Source organism: Erpetoichthys calabaricus, chromosome 1 (assembly GCF_900747795.2).
Source record: "Erpetoichthys calabaricus chromosome 1, fErpCal1.3, whole genome shotgun sequence".
Lineage (NCBI taxonomy): Eukaryota > Metazoa > Chordata > Cladistia > Polypteriformes > Polypteridae > Erpetoichthys > Erpetoichthys calabaricus.
In genome coordinates this window covers 25,443,065-25,462,426 of record NC_041394.2, presented here as the reverse complement: position 1 = coordinate 25,462,426, position 19,362 = coordinate 25,443,065, and the positions used below count along the sequence as shown (strand labels likewise).

The following is a 19,362-nucleotide window of genomic DNA, read 5'->3' as shown; positions in this document are numbered from 1 at the left end:
CTTGAACATTCTGGTTGATTTTGTGACTTCTCTCATCGTGCTAAGAATCATAGTTCGCTTGCAGGAGCGATATATTCATGATAATCCAAGACAGAGGCTGCGGGCCGAGGGGAGGAGGAAACGTGACGTCAGTAGTGGGGACTTGTTTCACTATTACGTGGGCAGAGCCGCAGGGAACGGCTAGTATATGTATAAAATCCAACGTCTGTCTGTCCGCTTTTCATGAGAGAACTACTTAACCGATTTAGATCAGGTTTTTTCTGTAATTTACTTGAACATTCCGGTTGATTTTGCAACTTCTCTCATTGTGCTAAGTATCGTAGTTCACTTGTGGTACTGACTTATTTGCTTGAATCTGAGAGAGAGATGCTGCGGGTCGACTCCGTTTGCCACGTGTTGGAGCGCATCTTGCCTTTGCTTTGTTAGCGATACCTGTTTGTTCAACAGACATTATCATCTATAGATTGTTAAGGAGTAACGTTTGACGTTTTTGAGAGAGAGATCAGAGGGTAGCTGCTCATTGACAGAGGTAATGGCCATGTGCACTTCTCCCCACATGGGGGACACTCTCCCATCAGAGCTGAACACGATCAGATACAATGGCAACATCTGATGTTGGAGCGTACCTACGTTCCGCTTGGCCAGGATTACATTTTTTAAAAATTTTTTATTGATTTTTAAAGTCATTCCTGTTTCACTACTACGTAGGTGGAGCCACGGGGGACAGCTAGTATATAATATGAACAACAATCCACCAACCACACATAAGACCTTCTGGCTTAGATAATGAAGCCAATAAGCCCTTCCTGTACTCAAAGAGTTTTGGAAATCTGAAACAAGCTGCAACTGGGAGATATTGGGATATCTCAGCTGTTAGCTAAACCAATAAGCTTGATGGACTGAATGGTTTCCTCTTGTATGTCCAAATTCTGATGTCCTTTTGTAAACTGTACCTGGTACTTGTGATGATACTACAACTACTGTACAGCTATGGAAGAAGATGTACAGAGTAAAAAAAAAGGTTACAAGTTAATATAAGTGGCTGACGGTGTGACTTCTGTCCCACGGAAATTAAGATATAAATCAGAGAGTGGCCACCTTCTAGAATTTACCTCGCTCCGAGGTTACGAGTCATCATGAGGGTCTGACTCTCATTGATTCTGCAAGATTAAACCCTGAAAGCCTGACAGTGTGGTGAGACGTCAGACCGATGTCTGTGCCACACAGCGTTCTCTCCTCCTCTTGCCTTTAATGTGCTGTTAAAAGGAAGCTGAATTGCTCCTCTGGGTGCCGGTGTAGGCCATCAAGGTGACAGATTAGTAATAAGGCATTGATTTTGTAATTAAAAGGGGATCAATTCACTTGACCGATGGGGGAATGAGAAATGCTGAAATGAAATACGGCTCAGGCTTCACAGGTGTGCCCACATCTGAAAAGGGTCTTATTCATTAAAACAATTAGGATACAAAATGCAGTTTACTTGGAATTAAATCCATACATTCAGTCACATCAGAATACTGAGGGCCTATGAAAGTCTCAGATGAACAGGGCTTAATAACTTTTACAGAAAGTACTGTTGGGTGGAAAGGAGAAATACGGTATAAATAAGCTGCATAAAACTTAAACCCAAGCATAAACTGCACTTCAAGATTGCCTAAAGCACAGTATTAATGTATGTCTTAATTGGGTAAAAACACAAAAACTACAAACTTCATACTCATTAAATACAACTCAGGGTCACAGTCAGTGCCTGGCAGCACTGGGCACAAGGCAGGAAACAAACCTGGACAGTGTGCCACACAGAGGCATTATGGGATCTCCAGATCTTAAGGGATGTAGCAGAAAAGGGCACGCAGACGCCTAGGGGAACGGGCAGAGTACCCTCTGTGCCACCTGTGCATAAACTAGCATTATAAAAAATAACAGAATGAATTTTTATGAAGGTGACACAACAATAGGACCAGAGCCCTGTGTTCAGTCCTATGCCAGCTCTTTGTCCATGTGAAAGAAAAATGAACTGCTTGCAGGCTACTATGGGTTAATAGCTGACAAAGCCGTTTTGCTCTAACGGCAGGTTATTCATACAGGCGTCTGTCATAAGACGGTCCAGTAAGCTGACCGAGGACAACTTCCAGTTTCTTTAGGAACGCATCTGTTTGGCACAGGAAAGATGATCTTTCCATCTTTAGGGTCTATCAGACAAGTGAAAAAAAAGAAGAAGAACAGATGGCCCATTAGCGTAATAAAATAAAATGCTAAAGTTAACACTATTATGCTTTTTGATTAATTTGGAAAGGGGGAGGAAGAAGAAATTATAAAAAGCCAATCGAAAAATGTAACTTTGCTTTTCTGCCTTGCAACATAGAGACCAGGTACTCATCTGTGACTGAGTAAAAATCTAATTGATTAAACTGTTCTTGTCTTCCTTCTTCCACATCCACAATGACTTTGCATGTTCTTGCTGTCTCTGACATTTTCTTGCCTCATTTGTCACAGATGTGTTTATTAAGATAACTGGTCCCACGTGAGTAAAGTGTATGTGCAAGTTCCACATCCAGGGTTTGATTCCTGCTTGTGCCCAGTGGTACCAGTATAGGCTCCAGCTCTCTGGGACCCTGAACTGGGTTAAGCAGGTCTGAGAATATTCTTTTATAATCCTCTAGTTGTGTTACTCATCTAAGATGGGTTAAAATGTAAATATTCTACACAGACCTCAACATTCATCTTTGCAGTGCATCATGCAATGCTATATGCCATTTGATATGGGATTCATAAAGGCAGTGTTAATGTTAGTGATGCACCACCTGTTGGAATGATAAATGCAAGCATTTTATGACTACAATTGTTTGCCATGCACCCTTTTTTGGAATGACAGAGATCTAGAAAATGGACGGACACACAGACACATATGCTTTTATTAAGATGGATTCATTCTTTGACTGAACCAGCTTGGTCAGTTTAAAGGGGGCTGGGAGTCAGAAACTCACAGAAATGAAGGCTTTATGGGGAGGACATGCAAGCTCTTCAACTACAACATTTATTTCTATAGCACATTTTCATACAAATAATGTAGCTCAAAGTGCTTTACATGATGAAGAAAGAGAAAAAAGAAAATAAATAAGAATTAAAATAAGGGAACACTAATTAACATAGAATGAAGTAAGGTCCGATGGCCAGGGAGGACAGAAAAAACAAAAAAAAAACTCCAGATGGGTGGAGAAAAAAATAAAATCTGCAGGGGGTCCAAGGCCATAAGACCACCCAGCCCCTCTAGGCATTCTGCCTAACGTCAATGATCAGTCCTCATTATATTCAGGGTTCTCATGGAAGGACTTGATGATGACAGTCTTGTGGACTTCTGGCCTTCAGTCCATCAATGTAAGGACATCACTGTGCTTTGATCAGGTGGTGGTGGTGCAGATCAGCACCACAGAAAACCAGAAAAAGAACAGAAGAGAAAGTAGGGGTTAGTAAGGATTTTGGAGCCACCATGAATGATAATGATAATTAATTGAATATACAGAATATCGGTATTAAATTAAAATGTAGCTATGAGAAGGCCATGTTAAAGTAATGTGTTTTCAGCAGTTTTTTAAAGTGCTCCACTGCATTAGCCTGGCAAATTCCTACTGGCAGGCTATTCCAGATTTTAGGTGCATAACAGCAGAAGGCCGCCTCACCACTTCTTTTAAGTTTAGCTCTTGGAATTATAAGTAGACACTCATTTGAAGATCTAAGGTTACAATTTGGAGTATAAGGTGTACGATATTCCAAAACATAAGATGGAGCGAGATTATTGAAGGCTTTGTAAACTATAAGCAGGATTTTAAAGTCAAATCTAAATGACACAGGTAACCAGTGTAGTGACATCAGGACTGGGGTGGTGTGCTCGGATTTTCTTTTCCTAGTTAAGATTCTGGCAGCTCCATTCTGCACGAGTTGCAAACGATTTATGTCTTTTTTGGGTAGTCCTGAGAGGATTGCGTTACAGTAATCTAGTTGGCTGAAAACAAAAGCGTGAACTAATTTCTCAACATCTTGCAATGTTATAAGTATGTTATAACTTTTGCTATATTTCTTAAGTGGAAAAATGCTGTCCTAGTGATCTGATTAATATGTGATTTAAAATTCAGGCCACAGTCAACAGTTACCCCTAAATTCTTTACCTCCTTCTTGACTTTTAATCCTAATGTATCAAGTTTAATCCTAATAACCTCATTAAATCCATTTTTGCCAATCACTAAAATTTCTGTTTTCTCTTTATTTGGTTTGAGAAAATGACTACACATTCATTCAGAAATGAGACAAAGGCAATGACCAAGATCAGAAATCACGATAGATTCCGGAAGTTGGTCAGTCAGTCATTTTCTAGCCCACTTAGTCCTGAAAGGGGTCATGGGGGGTCTCCTCGGAGCCTATCCAAGCTAGCATAGGGCGCAAGGCAGGGACAGGGTGCCAGTCCATCACAATGGTGAACACACACACACAACAAGCACAAACCAGGGCCAATTTAGGATCAGCATGTAACGGCCGGTCCGGCAACTACACCGCCAAGACCTGTGGCCTGGCAAGCTGAGGGGCATCAGACTTAGACAAACCGTACTTCTTTCAATAACTTGGTGATAACTTGGTGATCAAAAATGAGTAAAAGGACAAACAGTATGTAAAATAATAAAGTGAATATATATATATTAATGAAAAAGAAGTGAAACAAAATGCCAAACAATATAAATATCTCACCTCTCCTCTCCCCTAACACCCCAACCTCACAAATGAATGGTGAAATATTATTATAAACGGTGCAGCAATAAAAAATACAGTGCAAACCCTCCCTTGACCCTACACTAAACATAAACCAGATATGACGCACAAGAAACACGTAACACACATCAAGTCCAGGAGATTGTCCAGAGGATGATTAATGGAAATGACCTGTAGAACTGGTTAGAAACTGTCCAGCGGTAACTGCAATATGGAAGCACTTGATTGTTCGCTCCTCTCCCGAATTAAAAAAAGAAACGGTCTCACCATATGGTCCTTGGCGTGTCCTCATACTACTGAACCCCAGGGTTTTTGTGCGAATGCCGAGATTGTAACAGGTCCGGCACTGAGAGCAGCAAGCTGTGGATAGTAGCAAGCATTTCTCTGGCTCTCGTGAGGCGTTTGATGTTGTGTTCTGTTTATTTTCCTCCTCTCGTTTAAATAAGAAATAATCCGGATGGACTTGACAGGTGGACAGGAAAATTACCTTGAGGGGTCACAGTCCTGCAGCGTTCTCCTTTCCCTCTTTGTCTCCAACATTTACACAGACGCACCATAGACTACATAAACAGGACAGCGCTACGAAAGACGTGTCTTGGCACAAAACACATTAAGACGTCCCCATTCATGTAGCATGGCTACAAGCCGTTTACCCGACCTGCATGTCTTTGGACTGCGGGAGGAAACTGGAGCACCTGGGGGAGACCACACAGACACAGGGAGAACAGACACAAACCCTGGTCTCCTTACTGGGAGGCAGCAGAGTTACCAGTGTGCCACTGGGTATATTTATGCATTTATGTGTTTATACGCAAGTGTAATATTAACAACAACAACAACAATTCTCTATTTTAAGGACTCCATGACTCTTAATTCTATATCTTTCTTATTTAAGTGTGCATTTTTATTTATCTTACGTATACTATTTATTCATTATTGTTCTTATCTAAATTTAATTTGTTATTCTATGCATGTAACTACCTCTTTGACATGGTGTTAGGCACTATGAGCTACAACCACCCATCCATCCATTATCCAACCCGCTATATCCCAACTACAGGGTCACGGGGGTCTGCTGAAGCCAATCCCAGCCAACTTAGGGTACAAGGCAGGAAACAAAACCCGGGCAGGGCGCGCACACACACACACGCACACACACCAAGGACAATTTAGGATTGCCAATACACCTAACCTGCATGTCTTTGGACTGTGGGAGGAAATCCACGCAGACACGGGGAGAACATGCAAACTCCACGCAGGGAGGACCTGGGAAGTGAACCTGGATCTCCTAACTGCAAGGCAGCAGCGCTACCACTGCACCACCGTGCCACCCATGAGCTACAAGCTTTGTACAGAATATGCGATAGAAATAAATGTTATTGTATTTATATATATATATATATATATATATATATATATATATATATATATATATATTGTGGTGGATTGCCGGTTTCCCATTCCGGCCCTCACCCCCAGGCCGCCAGGAGGAGCTCTCCCAACAGCGTAGATGTGCCCCGAATTCCAGCAGGGCCTCATGGACTATGTAGTTTCTACACACAGCCCTGCTGGATACCTTGGGGGCCACCAGGCATCACTGTAGGGGGGCTCGTGGGCTCTTATGTGCCCTATAATCCGGGGGTACGTCATCATCACGTGACAGGAAGAAACGACGTGCTCCCGGGTTGAGGAAACGGACTGTTTCTCCTGACCCGGAAGGAATAAGGAACTGTGGACTGTTGGACAGGAACACCTCCGGGTCAGGGTGTATAAAAGGACTGTGGGAAAGCCCAGAGACTGAGCTGAGCTGGGGGGTAGGAGGGCGAAGTGTCTGGGCGAGGAGGAGTATTGTATTATTGCGAGAGAATTGTTTATATGAGTGTAGAGTGGAGGGTGCTTTGTGCACTGTACAATAGTAAAATAAATAGTTATTGTACTTTCACCTGGTGTTCAGAGTGGTACCTGAGGGTTAAGAGGTGGACAAAGACATCTACTGCAACAACATATATATATATATATATATATATATATATATATATATATATATATATATATATATATATAAATCTGCTCAAAAAAATTAAAGGAACACTTTTTAATCAGAGAATAGAATCAAGTCGATGAAATGTCTGGGCTTTTGATCTTGTCAGTTCAGTAGCAGAGGGGGTTGTTAATCAGCTTTAGCTGCTTTGGTGTTAAAGACATTAACAACAGAGGGGCAACAATGAGACGACCCCCCAAAACAGGAATGAATGGTTTAACAGGTGGGGGGAGGCCACTGACATTTTTCCCTCCTCATCTGTTTTTCTACTAGTTTTGCATTTGGCTACGGTCCGTGTCACTATGGGTAGCATGAGACCATACCTGGACCCTACAGTGATGGTACAGGTCGTCCAACTTCTCCAGGATGGCACATCAATACGTGGTTTGCTGTGTCTCCCAGCACTGTCTCAAGGACATGGAGGAGATTCCCGGAGACAGGCAGTTACTCTAGGAGAGCAAGACATGGCCATAGAAGGTCTTTAACCAATCAGCAGGACCGGTATCTGCTCCTTTGGGCAAGGAGGAAAAGGATCAGCACTGCCCAGAGTCTACAAAATGACCTCCAGCAGTTCACTGGTGTGAATATCTCTGACCAGACAATCAGAAACAGACTTCATGAGGGTGACCTGAGGGCCCGATGTCCTCTAGTGGGCCCTGTGCTCACTGCCTGGCACCGTGGCGCTCGATTGGCATTTACCATAGAATACCAGAATTGGCAGATCTACCACTGGCGGGCACCCTGTGCTTTTCACAGATGAGAGCACGTTCACCCTGAGCAAATGTGACAGATGTGAAAGGGTCTGGAGAAGCCGTGGAGAACATTATGCTGCCTGTAACATCGTTCAGAATGACCGGTTTGGTGGTGGGTCAGTGATGGTCTGGAGAGGCATATCCATGGAGGGACACAAAGTCCTCTACAGGCTAGACAATGGCACCTTGACTGCCATTAGGTATCAGGATGAAAGCCTTGGACCCATTGTCAGACCCTGTGCTGGTTCCTCCTGGTGCATGACAATGCCCAGCCTCATCTGCTGAGAGTATGCAGGCAGTTCCTGGAGGATGAAGGAATTTATACCATTGACTGGCCCCCACGCTCACTCGCCTGACCTCAATCTAATAGAACACCTCTGGGTGGGACATTATGTTTTAGTCCATCCGATGCCACCAGGTTGCACCTCAGACTGTCCAGGGGGTCAGTGATGCCCTGATCCAGATCTGGGAGGAGATCCACCAGGACACCATCCGTAGTCTCATTAGGGGCATGCCCCACCCCCCGACATTGTCAGACATCCATACAAGCACGTGGGGTCCATACAAACTACTGAGTACGATCTGGAGTTGCTGCAGTGAAATTTGGGCAAAATGGACTTGCCTGCCTGCCACATCATTTGTTCACCTTGATTTTCGGGGTGTCTTTGAATTCAGCCCTCTGTTGGTTGATCATTTTTATTTCCATCCCTTCGTTCCTAACACATTACCATATCAGTCCATATCAGTAAAGACAGCCAGCAGAATTTATTTTTCCCATTGAAACCTGATGTGTTTTCAAAGTGTTCCTTTAATTTTTTTGAGCAATTTATATATATATGTATATATATATACCAGTGTCCTGTGGTGGGTTGGCACCCTGCCCGGGATTGGTTCCTGCCTTGTGCCCTGTGTTGGCTGGGATTGGCTCCAGCAGACCCCCGTGACCCTGTGTTCGGATTCAGCGGGTTGGAAAATGGATGGATACCAGTGGCGAGCCGTCAGGACCTGCAAGGCCTTCTCTGCTGGCCTAAAAAAATATCTGAATCACAAACTGATGTTAATTATATTTTGTCCATGAATACTTATTAAATAATTCCAAATAGTCTGTCCACTTCCTTTTATAGCTTTTCCGATGGTTGTGCTGTTTCCAGACATGTATTTTCGTATTAAAGCTTTTAACCAATCACATTTCAGCCATCATTTGTTGCCAGGCAGGGTCAAAGTCAAAGAAGTCTGCCCGGAGGCCTTCACAATCCGTTCTGCAGGCCCTCTAACACAAAATAAATGTTGATTAAACCGTTGCTTCAGCCAATCAGATTTTGAGTTGGTTTCACTAGGGCCCTCTAGCAGGCGTACGGCAACGTCACCGTATTCAGACCCGTTGATTGGATAGGATGGTGTAATATAATAATCTGAATGAGAGCATCATGGGGCAGCTGTACACATTGGTATGCTTGGCGGTGAGCATTCCCGTGTCCACTGCTTCTGTCGAGCGGACATTTTCAGCCCTAAAGCGAATTAAAACTTATGCCAGAAATACGACAGGGCAGGTTCGACTTTCAGCATTAGCTTTGATGGCGATAGAAAAGGACTTCGTGATGAAACTGAAGCGCACAGATAATCTGTACGACAGAGTAATTGAACTGTTTTTGAGGAAAGAGAGGAGGATGGATTTTGTTTACAAATAATCCGAATTTTTGGTGAGTAAAATGTTGCGATTTTCCTAAATAATATTGCAAGTTTATGAGTTATTATTGATGTTTTTTATGTGTGTCGTGGGCTGTAGCTGCAGTAGAAAGGAACTTGTTCACCCCTGGTTTGTCTATTCAATAAAGGCATTTATTGTAGCTACAGGAGTTATCTATCTGCGATGCAACGGCTCTTTATACTGTATTTCTGCATATTAAGATGGTTTTTATAACCATAAATTAGTTTTTGAGGGGCGGGTTGATTTAGACGGAGCACCACTGAAGGCCTAGGTGTGAAATGCACGGTCCGCCACTGATATATACAGTATACTGTGTGTGTGTGTGTATATATATATACTGTATATATATTCTGTTATAAACATTAAATAAATTTGGGTGGAGTGGTGGCTCTGAGACTAAGGATCTGCACTGGTATCCCAAAGGTTGCCGGTTCAAATCCCCGTCACTGCCAAAAGAGATCCTATTCTTCTGGGCCCTTGAGTCAGGCCCTTAACCTGTAATTGCTCCAGGGGCGCTGTACAATGGCTGACCCTGCGCTCTGACCCCAAGAGGTATGCGAAAACTAACAAATTCCTAATACAAGAAATTGTATAAGGCGAAATAAAGAACAAAAAAAAAAAAAACAAAACCACAGTAATAACAATAACACGTGCCACTACTTGGATGTTGTATAAGCAGGAGAGCAGACTGCCGAGCTCCTGAAGGGAATCAATCCGACTCATTTAGTTCACATTATCAAGGACCACGTAATAATAACAATAAAAAAAAAAAATCAATGGCAAAATAGTGGGAGCGTTGTTCAGCCCCAAGCAGCAGTCAATATATCGACGGGCCCGTCTAGCAATCTGTCTTAGAAAGTCATAAATTGATCCCCACTGTCTCCTAATATTAGACTGATTTCCCATGCCTCGATAGCTTGGTCAAAGCAGATGTCAGAAGTTTAACCTACCGTTGTATTCTCAAACCCTCGTAATCCAGCTCAGGGTCGTGACAGGACAGAATTCAACCCTCCGCATCATCAGGCATGAGGCAGAAACCAGTCTCAAGGCCCACTCACATATACACACACACACACACGCACACACAGGAACCAGCAATCTAAAACATGCACATGTCGGGGTGAGTGGGAGGACAACCAGAGTACCCAGGGGGGAAAATCCTATAGTGACAAGATGAGAAAATGCCAACTCCACCCAGACAGCAGTCGGGTACGGGATCTTACTAGCAGTGTCACTAACCACTGTGCCAACTTGCTGTCCTGTGATAATTGTATCTTTTTAAAATGTAATATTCACCTGACTCTGCGGTGGGTTGGCACCCTGCCCGGGATTGGTTCCTGCCTTGTGCCCTGTGTTGGCTGGGATTGGCTCCAGCAGACCCCCGTGACCCTGTGTTCGGATTCAGCAGGTTGGAAAATGGATGGCTGGATATTCACCTGACTTCAATATACAGCATAGTGCAGCCCTTAAAACTGCAATGAAGCCACAACAGAGTCTCCCTATTTGTATGCAGATTTCCCGAACATTAACATTAACTTACTCCGTGATCACGTCTGTCAAAATTTGCTAATCATTAACATGACATGCAAGTTCACACACCTTTCACTTCACAAAAAAAAATCAGTGAACCAATGGGAGTACCTGGTGTGTCTCGATTGGATCGTTCTGATACTTCATTTTCTGACACACTTAGTGGAACACAGAGACGACTGGTCTGAGAAGAAAACTCAAGTGAAATCATATTCACAGAAAGGGGAGCATGGAAGTGAACAATAAAAGATGTGTTGTATTGAATAAAGAAAAACGTGAAAAATATCAAGCTAATATAATAATACATGAAGTTTGTGTTATGTTAAACAACCAGTAACGGCGCACTGCACGTTATACACTTGACTTGACATTCCTAGTTTTCATCCTCTTTCTCTGTAGTACTAGGTTGTTGTACCGTGTTAGCCATTATGAATGTAGAGAAAAGCCAAGCAAAATGACACCTTTTATTGGCTAACTAAAAAGATTACAATATGCAAGCTTTCGTGAAGAAGGGGCCTGAGTTGCCTCGAAAGCTTGCATATTGTAATCTTTTTAGTTAGCCAATAAAAGGTGTCATTTTGCTTGGCTTTTCTCTACATCCTCTTTCTCTGTACATTTACCATTCATTTGCTCAGAGGTTGATGCGCTTGCTGATTCCAGAGCAGCTCTTCTTTACTGCACCCTAGCGGTCTGCTTCTTCTCTTCTTTCATCTTTTTGCGTTAAATCTGATTTAAGTCGGTGTTTGTGTTGCAATTACTTAGTATGTTTTCCTTAATTTTTCACTTAAGATGACACTTAAGTCTTCAATCTGCCTCAAGAATGATTTAAGATATGAAGAGGTAGGGGAAGTGACAGCGAAGGTGGTAGGGAATGAAAACGGCGCCCGTATGCATGTGCCACACCACCACCCTGCTGGCCGCTGCCGAGAGTTGATTCTACAATAAAATAAATTAAAAATAAAAAGAGGAATAACCTTGGAGGTCAATCCTCACCATGGAATCAGCTAGTAGACGTCACGTAGTATATGTGTACTAAATTTCAGGTCAATTTGTCAAACGGTTTGCGAGCTACGGGTGATTTCAAATCCTGAATAGACAAACGGACAGCCACGGTAGCGTATTACTGTATATAAGAAGATAAATATCAAAAGAAATAAAGTAGTCAAAGTAAAAATATGCAAGCCAAGTGAATCAGAACACAGAAATATTTACAAAACTTCTTTATGTTCCACACCAATTGTGTAAAAATGGCCGTCGGCCTTTCCTTGAAGAGAAGTGTGTCTTATCCAGACTGCAGTGTCTTTATACCTGGAGGCCGGTGGTGTATGATTTGATGTTGGTGTTGTTGATCAAATCCAAATCCTATTATCTCATATCATCTACTGCTGAATTCTGCTCTGCACTTGTAATATTTCTATTGCACTATTATGTTGTATTGAGGATTACTTGTGTTCTGTTCTGTGTATTGTATTGACGACATTTTTTTTGACACCCACTGCACGCCCAGCCTACCTGGAAAGGGGGTCTCTCTTTTTGAACTGCCTTTCCATTTTTTATTTCCCTACAAGGGTTTTTTTGGGAGTTTTTCTTTGTCTTCTTAGAGAGTCGAGGCTGGGGGGCTGTCATAAGGCAGGGCCTGTTAAAGCCCATTGCGGCACTTCTTGTGTGATATTGGGCTCTACAAAAATAAATTGTGTTGTATTGTATGTTGGAACGTCATAATGTTGTTGGTGATGCATCAGATCAGTTAAGAAGTACCTTTTAACTCCTTACATATCAATTGCCAGAAGGTTTGCTGTGTCTCTCTGCACAGTCTTAAGGGCATGGAGGAGATTCCAGGAGACAGGCAGTTATTCTAGGAGAGCTGGACAGCGCCCCCCATAGAAGGTCCTTAACCCATCAGCAGGACTGGTATCTGCTCCATTAGGCAAAGAGGAACAGGATGAGCACTGCCCAGAGTCTACTAAATGACCTCCAGCAGGCAGGCCACTGGTGTGAATGTCTCTGACCAAACAATCAGAAACAGACTTCCACAGGGCCCACTAGAGGACGTCGGGCCCTGTGCTCACTGCCCGCCCGGCACCATGGAGCTTGATTGGCATTTGCCTTAGAATACCAGTATTGGCAGGTCCATCACTGGTGCCCTGTGCTTTTCACAGATGAGAGCAGGTTCACCCTGAGCACATGTGACAGACGTGAAAGGGTCTGGAGAAGCCGTGGAGAACGTTATACTGCCTGTAACATCATTCAGCATGACCGGTTTGGTGGTGGGTCAGTGATGGTCTGGGGAAGCATATCCATGGAGCGACACACAGACCTCTACGGGCTAGACAACAGCACCTTGACTGCCATTTGGTATTGGAATGAAATCCTTGGACCCATTGTCAGACCCTGTGCTGGTTCCTCCTGGTGCACGACAATGCCCGTGGACAACCTCATGTGGTGAGAGGATGAAGGAATTGAGTCCATTGACTGGTCCCCTCGCTCACTCACCTGACCTCAATCCAATAGAACACCTCTGGGTGGGACATTATGTTTCAGTCCATCTGACGCCACCAGATTGCACCTCAGACTGTCCAGGAGCTCAGTCATGCCCTGATCCAGATCCGTATCAGTCTGTCTGTCTGTCTGTCTGTCTGCATGAAGCAACTCAGGCCTCTCGTCGACCAATTTGATTGAAACAAAGCACATGTAGTCTAAAAGGAAATTTTTGTTGAGATATCTTGAACAGATCACAGTGTGCACAGTTTTAAAATTTCCCTTTGAAAAGCACTGGCGAATTGGTAAACTTGTCAGTCTTAATACAAAACAAACGTTCTGTGTGTCTTCAACTGCAAATGAGTTCACTGTTTCAGTTTTATCTCGAGAATGGTTACATCAACTTGTATATTTTCCTCTTTTTCGCCTCCGATAGGCGGTGCTGACGGCAAACAGATCCTCAACATAAGTTAATGAAAAACCAGCAGGCTGCATGCGCAGGGTAGGAAGTCGCGTTCACTGCCGGCTGCTTGTGCGCGTGCTAAACGGCAGTCCTTTTATCATCAAGTCAAGGGAGGCACGTGTATCTTCCTTCTTTCTGATGCTTTAATTAGTAGCAGGTAAGTTAAATGACCTTACTAACCGTAAAAGTATAAAATGCAAGTAAGGAAAAGGGTTATCGACATATGAATGCAAAACCCTGCGGCATGCAAGCTGATGTGCACAGAGCAAATAAATATTTAGTCGTTACTACTTACTACTTATCTGCACAATATAAACATTCACTATTTGAATTTACTAGGATGGCCAGGTGTGCAGGTGACGGGGACAGTCCAGATTCTCTGGCAACACGTCACAATAAATAACTGAAGAATATCAAAATGCCCTGATGAATCTGCTTCTCACCTTCACAGCCCTACATAACCTTGCTCCCCTCTACCTCACTCAGCTCCTAGCTCCTTACACTCCTTGTCGCTCTCTCAGGTGCCTCGCGCGGTAATCTCTTTACTGTCCCACGCACCAGACTCTCCACGCTGGGTGTCAGCTCCTTCAGTTTTACGGCCCCTCGACTCTGGAACACTTTCCTCAGTCTCTCCGAGAGAGCTCCTCCTTCACCACCTTTAAATCTCAACTGAAAACTTTCCTCTTTTACAAACTTTTGTCTTCTGTGTAAATTTATTTATTTTTTTACTCTGTATGTAAAGCGACCTTGGGTTTGTGAAAGGCGCTCTATAAATGTAACTTATTATTATTATTAATATTATTGGTCTTAACAGGCTGCCCACCTAATGAAGTACTGCTCCACCAAAAAATGCTAAAAGCATTAGTCCTGAGTGTCACTTGGGCAATGGTATAGACACATCTCACGTAAGATCTGAGGTTTACTCGGACTGCAAAAGTGCCAACAGCGTTAGTGTCGAGTGTTAGCCCAGCAACGGTATAGGTGTGTTTTGCACAAGCATCAGGCCGGAGCGTTACCCAGGCAACGGTATAGGCGTGTCTTGCGCAAGCATCAGGCCCGAGTGTTACCCGGGCAACGGTATAGGTGTGTCTTGTGCAACCATCAGGCTGGAGCGTCACCCAGGCAACGGTATAGGCGTGTCTTGTGCAAGTATCCGGCCGGAGCGTCACCCAGGCAACGGTCTAGGTGTGTTTTGCACAAGCATCAGGCCTGAGCGTTACCCAAGCAACAGTATAGGTGTGTCTTGCACAAGTATCAGGCCCAAGCGTTTCCCGGGCAACGGTATAGGCGTGTCCTGCCCAAGCATCAGGCCCAAGTGTTACCCAGGCAACGGTATAGGCCTGTCTTGCACAAGGATCAGGCCCGAGCATTACGCAAGCAACGGTATAGGTGTGTCTTGTGCAACCATCAGGCTGGAGCGTCACCCAGGCAACGGTATAGGCATGTCTTGCGCAAGCATCAGGCCCGAGTGTTACCCGGGCAATGGTATAGGCGTGTCTTGTGCAACCATCAGGCTGGAGCGTCACCCAGGCAACGGTATAGGCGTGTCTTGCGCAAGCATCAGGCCCGAGTGTTACCCGGGCAACGGTATAGGTGTGTCTTGTGCAACCATCAGGCTGGAGCGTCACCCAGGCAACGGTATAGGCGTGTCTTGCGCAAGCATCAGGCCCGAGTGTTACCCGGGCAACGGTATAGGCGTGTCTTGTGCAACCATCAGGCTGGAGCGTCACCCAGGCAACGGTATAGGCGTGTCTTGCGCAAGCATCAGGCCCGAGTGTTACCCGGGCAATGGTATAGGCGTGTCTTGTGCAACCATCAGGCTGGAGCGTCACCCAGGCAACGGTATAGGCGTGTCTTGTGCAAGTATCCGGCCGGAGCGTCACCCAGGCAACGGTCTAGGTGTGTTTTGCACAAGCATCAGGCCTGAGCGTTACCCAAGCAACAGTATAGGTGTGTCTTGCACAAGTATCAGGCCCAAGCGTTTCCCGGGCAACGGTATAGGCGTGTCCTGCCCAAGCATCAGGCCCAAGTGTTACCCAGGCAACGGTATAGGCCTGTCTTGCACAAGGATCAGGCCCGAGCATTACGCAAGCAACGGTATAGGTGTGTCTTGCACAAGGATCAGGCCCGAGCATTACGCAAGCAACGGTATAGGTGTGTCTTGTGCAACCATCAGGCTGGAGCGTCACCCAGGCAACGGTATAGGCGTGTCTTGCGCAAGCATCAGGCCCGAGTGTTACCCGGGCAACGGTATAGGTGTGTCTTGTGCAACCATCAGGCTGGAGCGTCACCCAGGCAACGGTATAGACGTGTCTTGCGCAAGCATCAGGCCCGAGTGTTACCCGGGCAACGGTATAGGTGTGTCTTGTGCAACCATCAGGCTGGAGCATCACCCAGGCAACGGTATAGGCGTGTCTTGCGCAAGCATCAGGCCCGAGTGTTACCCGGGCAACGGTATAGGCGTGTCTTGTGCAAGTATCCGGCTGGAGCGTCACCCAGGCAACGGTATAGGCGTGTCTTGCGCAAGCATCAGGCCCAAGTGTTACCCGGGCAACGGTATAGGCGTGTCTTGTGCAAGTATCCGGCCGGAGCGTCACCCAGGCAACGGTCCAGGTGTGTTTTGCACAAGCATCAGGCCTGAGCGTTACCCAAGCAACAGTATAGGTGTGTCTTGCACAAGTATCAGGCCCAAGCGTTTCCCGGGCAACGGTATAGGCGTGTCCTGCCAAAGCATAAGGCCGGAGTGTTACCCAGGCAACGGTATAGGCGTGTCTTGCACAAGGATCAGGCCCGAGCATTACACAAGCAACGGTATAGGTGTGTCTTGTGCAACCATCAGGCTGGAGCGTCACCCAGGCAACGGTATAGGCGTGTCCTGCCAAAGCATCAGGCTGGAGCGTCACCCAGGCAACAGTGTAGATGCGTCTTCTCCAAGCCCCATAAGAAATGCCCCTCATCAGCAGTGATGATGAAGTGAATTCGTCTTCAAGTGAAGTGAACTTGTAAGTGATTCTGGGAAACCGAAAGTGACATTCGTGTCATCTGCATACTGTATGTTCAGTGTGCTGTTCTTATTATTATTATTATTATTCATCATTATTACTATTATTTGTATCATTATTATACTTTGCACTCCTGACTTTGTGCTTTTAGTGTTTTGCACGTTTTACAGTACAAAGATGTAATTTAATAAAAATTGCATTTTTCAAGCCCAAAAATGCAACTCTTTTTACAAATTTTTTTGAGAAAAAATGTAACACTGAGAAGTTTAAGAAGGAAAAGCTGAGCATTGATATAAACATTTTAATAATACGTTAAATTACTGAGGGAAGTTTATTACATATTTTGCACATCTGGTGTGGTTGACATGCCACTGTTGGTGACACTGATCTTTTCCTCCTCTTCAGATTCTGGACATATTGAAAACATGGAAGCAGTCCAACAGCTCCAGGACCATCTCCATGAAGCTCTGCAAGACTATGAAGCCCAGCAGCATCCCCAAGACCCTCACCGGACAGGCAAGCTGCTAATGACCCTGCCATTACTGAGGCAATCTGCCAGCCGGGCCACACAGACTTTTTTGCGTCTGCAAACGGAGGGCAGGGTGCCCATGCACAAACTTTTTCTGGAGATGCTAGAGGTTAACATGTGAAGGGCAATCAGAATCGGAGCCTGCTGCGGGTCAGAAAAAGACAATAAAGACAACGCTGCCTTTGTGTGCGGAGCTGTGGTTGGTGGTGCTCCCATGTTTAGAGGGCTTTCTGATAACGTGACAGTTAGGTTGGTGTTTAATGTAGACAGAGCACAGTATGTAGTGTCTTCATGCTGACCTCCTATTCAAGACACTTCCATTTTGTTCTTCCAGAGTCAGTACTAAGTAACTCATTTGTTCCTGTAAAGCACATGAGTGATCGTTTTAGGCTGATCCAAAACTTCGATAGACTCATTTGGTAGACCCCAAGAGGAGCCTTGGAGTCATCCTCCTTAGGGATCTCCAGCATTGTGTGTGTGTGTGTGTGTGTGTGTGTGTGGCAGACCACTAGACGTGGGTTACCCTGGCATTAATCTGAAGGTTTGATGTGGGAATGAAGCTGCGGTCTGCTGGTGTGCTAGTTGTGGCCCTCAGAATTGGGAATATGGGGAATGTGAAGGTGTCCCTTCCCTTCCCCAGGGCCAGCCTCAGATTTTCTCTCTTGGAGGATGCACAGTTAATGTAAAAAGGATTCCTTATTATTATTATTATTATTATTATTATTATTATTATTATACAACATGGAATCTCAGTGGATTGAATTTCCCTTTTGTTGACACTCGTCAATACAAGATGGCTGTTTAATGTCAAAGTGAAAACAGAAAGGGGCTTAAATTAATTACAAATAAAGCTCACAAGATAATTGATCTCGTAAGTATTCACCCCCTTTAATATGACACCCCTAAATCCTCACTGGTGCAGCCAGTTGGTATCAGAAGTCCCAAAATTAGTTCAATGGAGGTCACCTGTCTGGGGTTTCAGCAGATTAAGGTGGAAGGGCCTACTTGTGCCGAGTCAGTATGGTGGGCTAACTAACCTACACAATGAAGACAAAGGAACACTCAAAGCAACTCTATAAGAACAAGTCAGGGAATGGGCACAAGAAAATATCCAAGCCAGGGAATATCCAGTGTCAGATAAGAATGGGCATCCCAGCCAGTGAGAGAGGCCCAAGAGAGAACAAAAGTTGAATTGGCCGGCTAGACGAAAAGAGAACTTTGTTTCCAGCCTGTATAAAATAATGGATGGACCAACAACTTGGGAAAGGTTCCATCCCCCATGCGTTAAGTGGCAGTGGTCCTCACGTGAGAACCCAGTTGGGGCGCTTGGGATATGGAGTCTGGAAGTGCAGCCCTGTGAGGGCTCTTACGTTCCAATAGAGGGTGCTGTCAGGGGAGGACCTCCCTACATGCTTCCTAGAAGACGTGGCGTGGCCCCAAAAGTATTCCCAGGTCCAGCACAAAAAAGTAGCCCACTGCCACACATGGATGAGTCAGAGTCAACACTCAACTGGAGGAAGAGCTGTGAGAATTGTTTGATTTATTGTATTATTTGTGACTGATTATTACTGGCGAGAGGATGGGGAAGAAGTGCCTGGAGAGTATAAAAAGCTTTTATTTGATAGAGCTGTCAGGTAAGAGGAAAACAGGAAGGCCCAAGAGACGGTTTATGGATGTGGTGAGAGAGGACATGAAGATGATGGGGGTGACAGAGCAAGATGAAGAGGACAGGAAGAGATGGACAAAATGATGGCAACCACTAATGGGAGCAGCCGAAAGAAGAAGAATGTATGGTGCTTTACTGTGTCTGTGATTTGGGGCTCTCTGGCGCCCCCTGGTGTCTGCACCAGTTTAAATAAATCATAAAGAAATGAAAAGAGTATGGCAGAGCTGGGAATCTGCTGGAGCAGACCATCCACAAAAACGGAGTAATCGTGCAAGAAGAAGACGAGTAAAGGGGGGGCCAACCAAGAGACCGCTGAGAAGCTTGAAGGAGTGACAAGAGGCAATGGCTGCGATTGGAGAGACTGTTTCCCAATGTGCTTCGCCAATCACAACTTTATGAGGATGACAAAGAGGAGAAACGCACGGCAGGACA

The 19,362-nt window shown here is 44.7% G+C and overlaps 1 protein-coding gene across 1 annotated transcript in view; it reads left to right on the top strand.

Annotated features, from left to right (window-relative positions):
- The window catches only part of esrrd (estrogen-related receptor delta), a 91,576-nt gene extending 73,606 nt beyond the window's left edge, over positions 1 to 17,970 (top strand). Inside the window, exon 7 of the mRNA XM_028820426.2 lies at positions 17,141 to 17,970. Coding sequence (XP_028676259.2) covers positions 17,141 to 17,385 — 245 coding nt within the window. The 3' untranslated portion in view covers positions 17,386 to 17,970. The remainder of the gene's footprint in view (positions 1 to 17,140) is intronic.
- Positions 17,971 to 19,362: the final 1,392 nt, after the last annotated feature.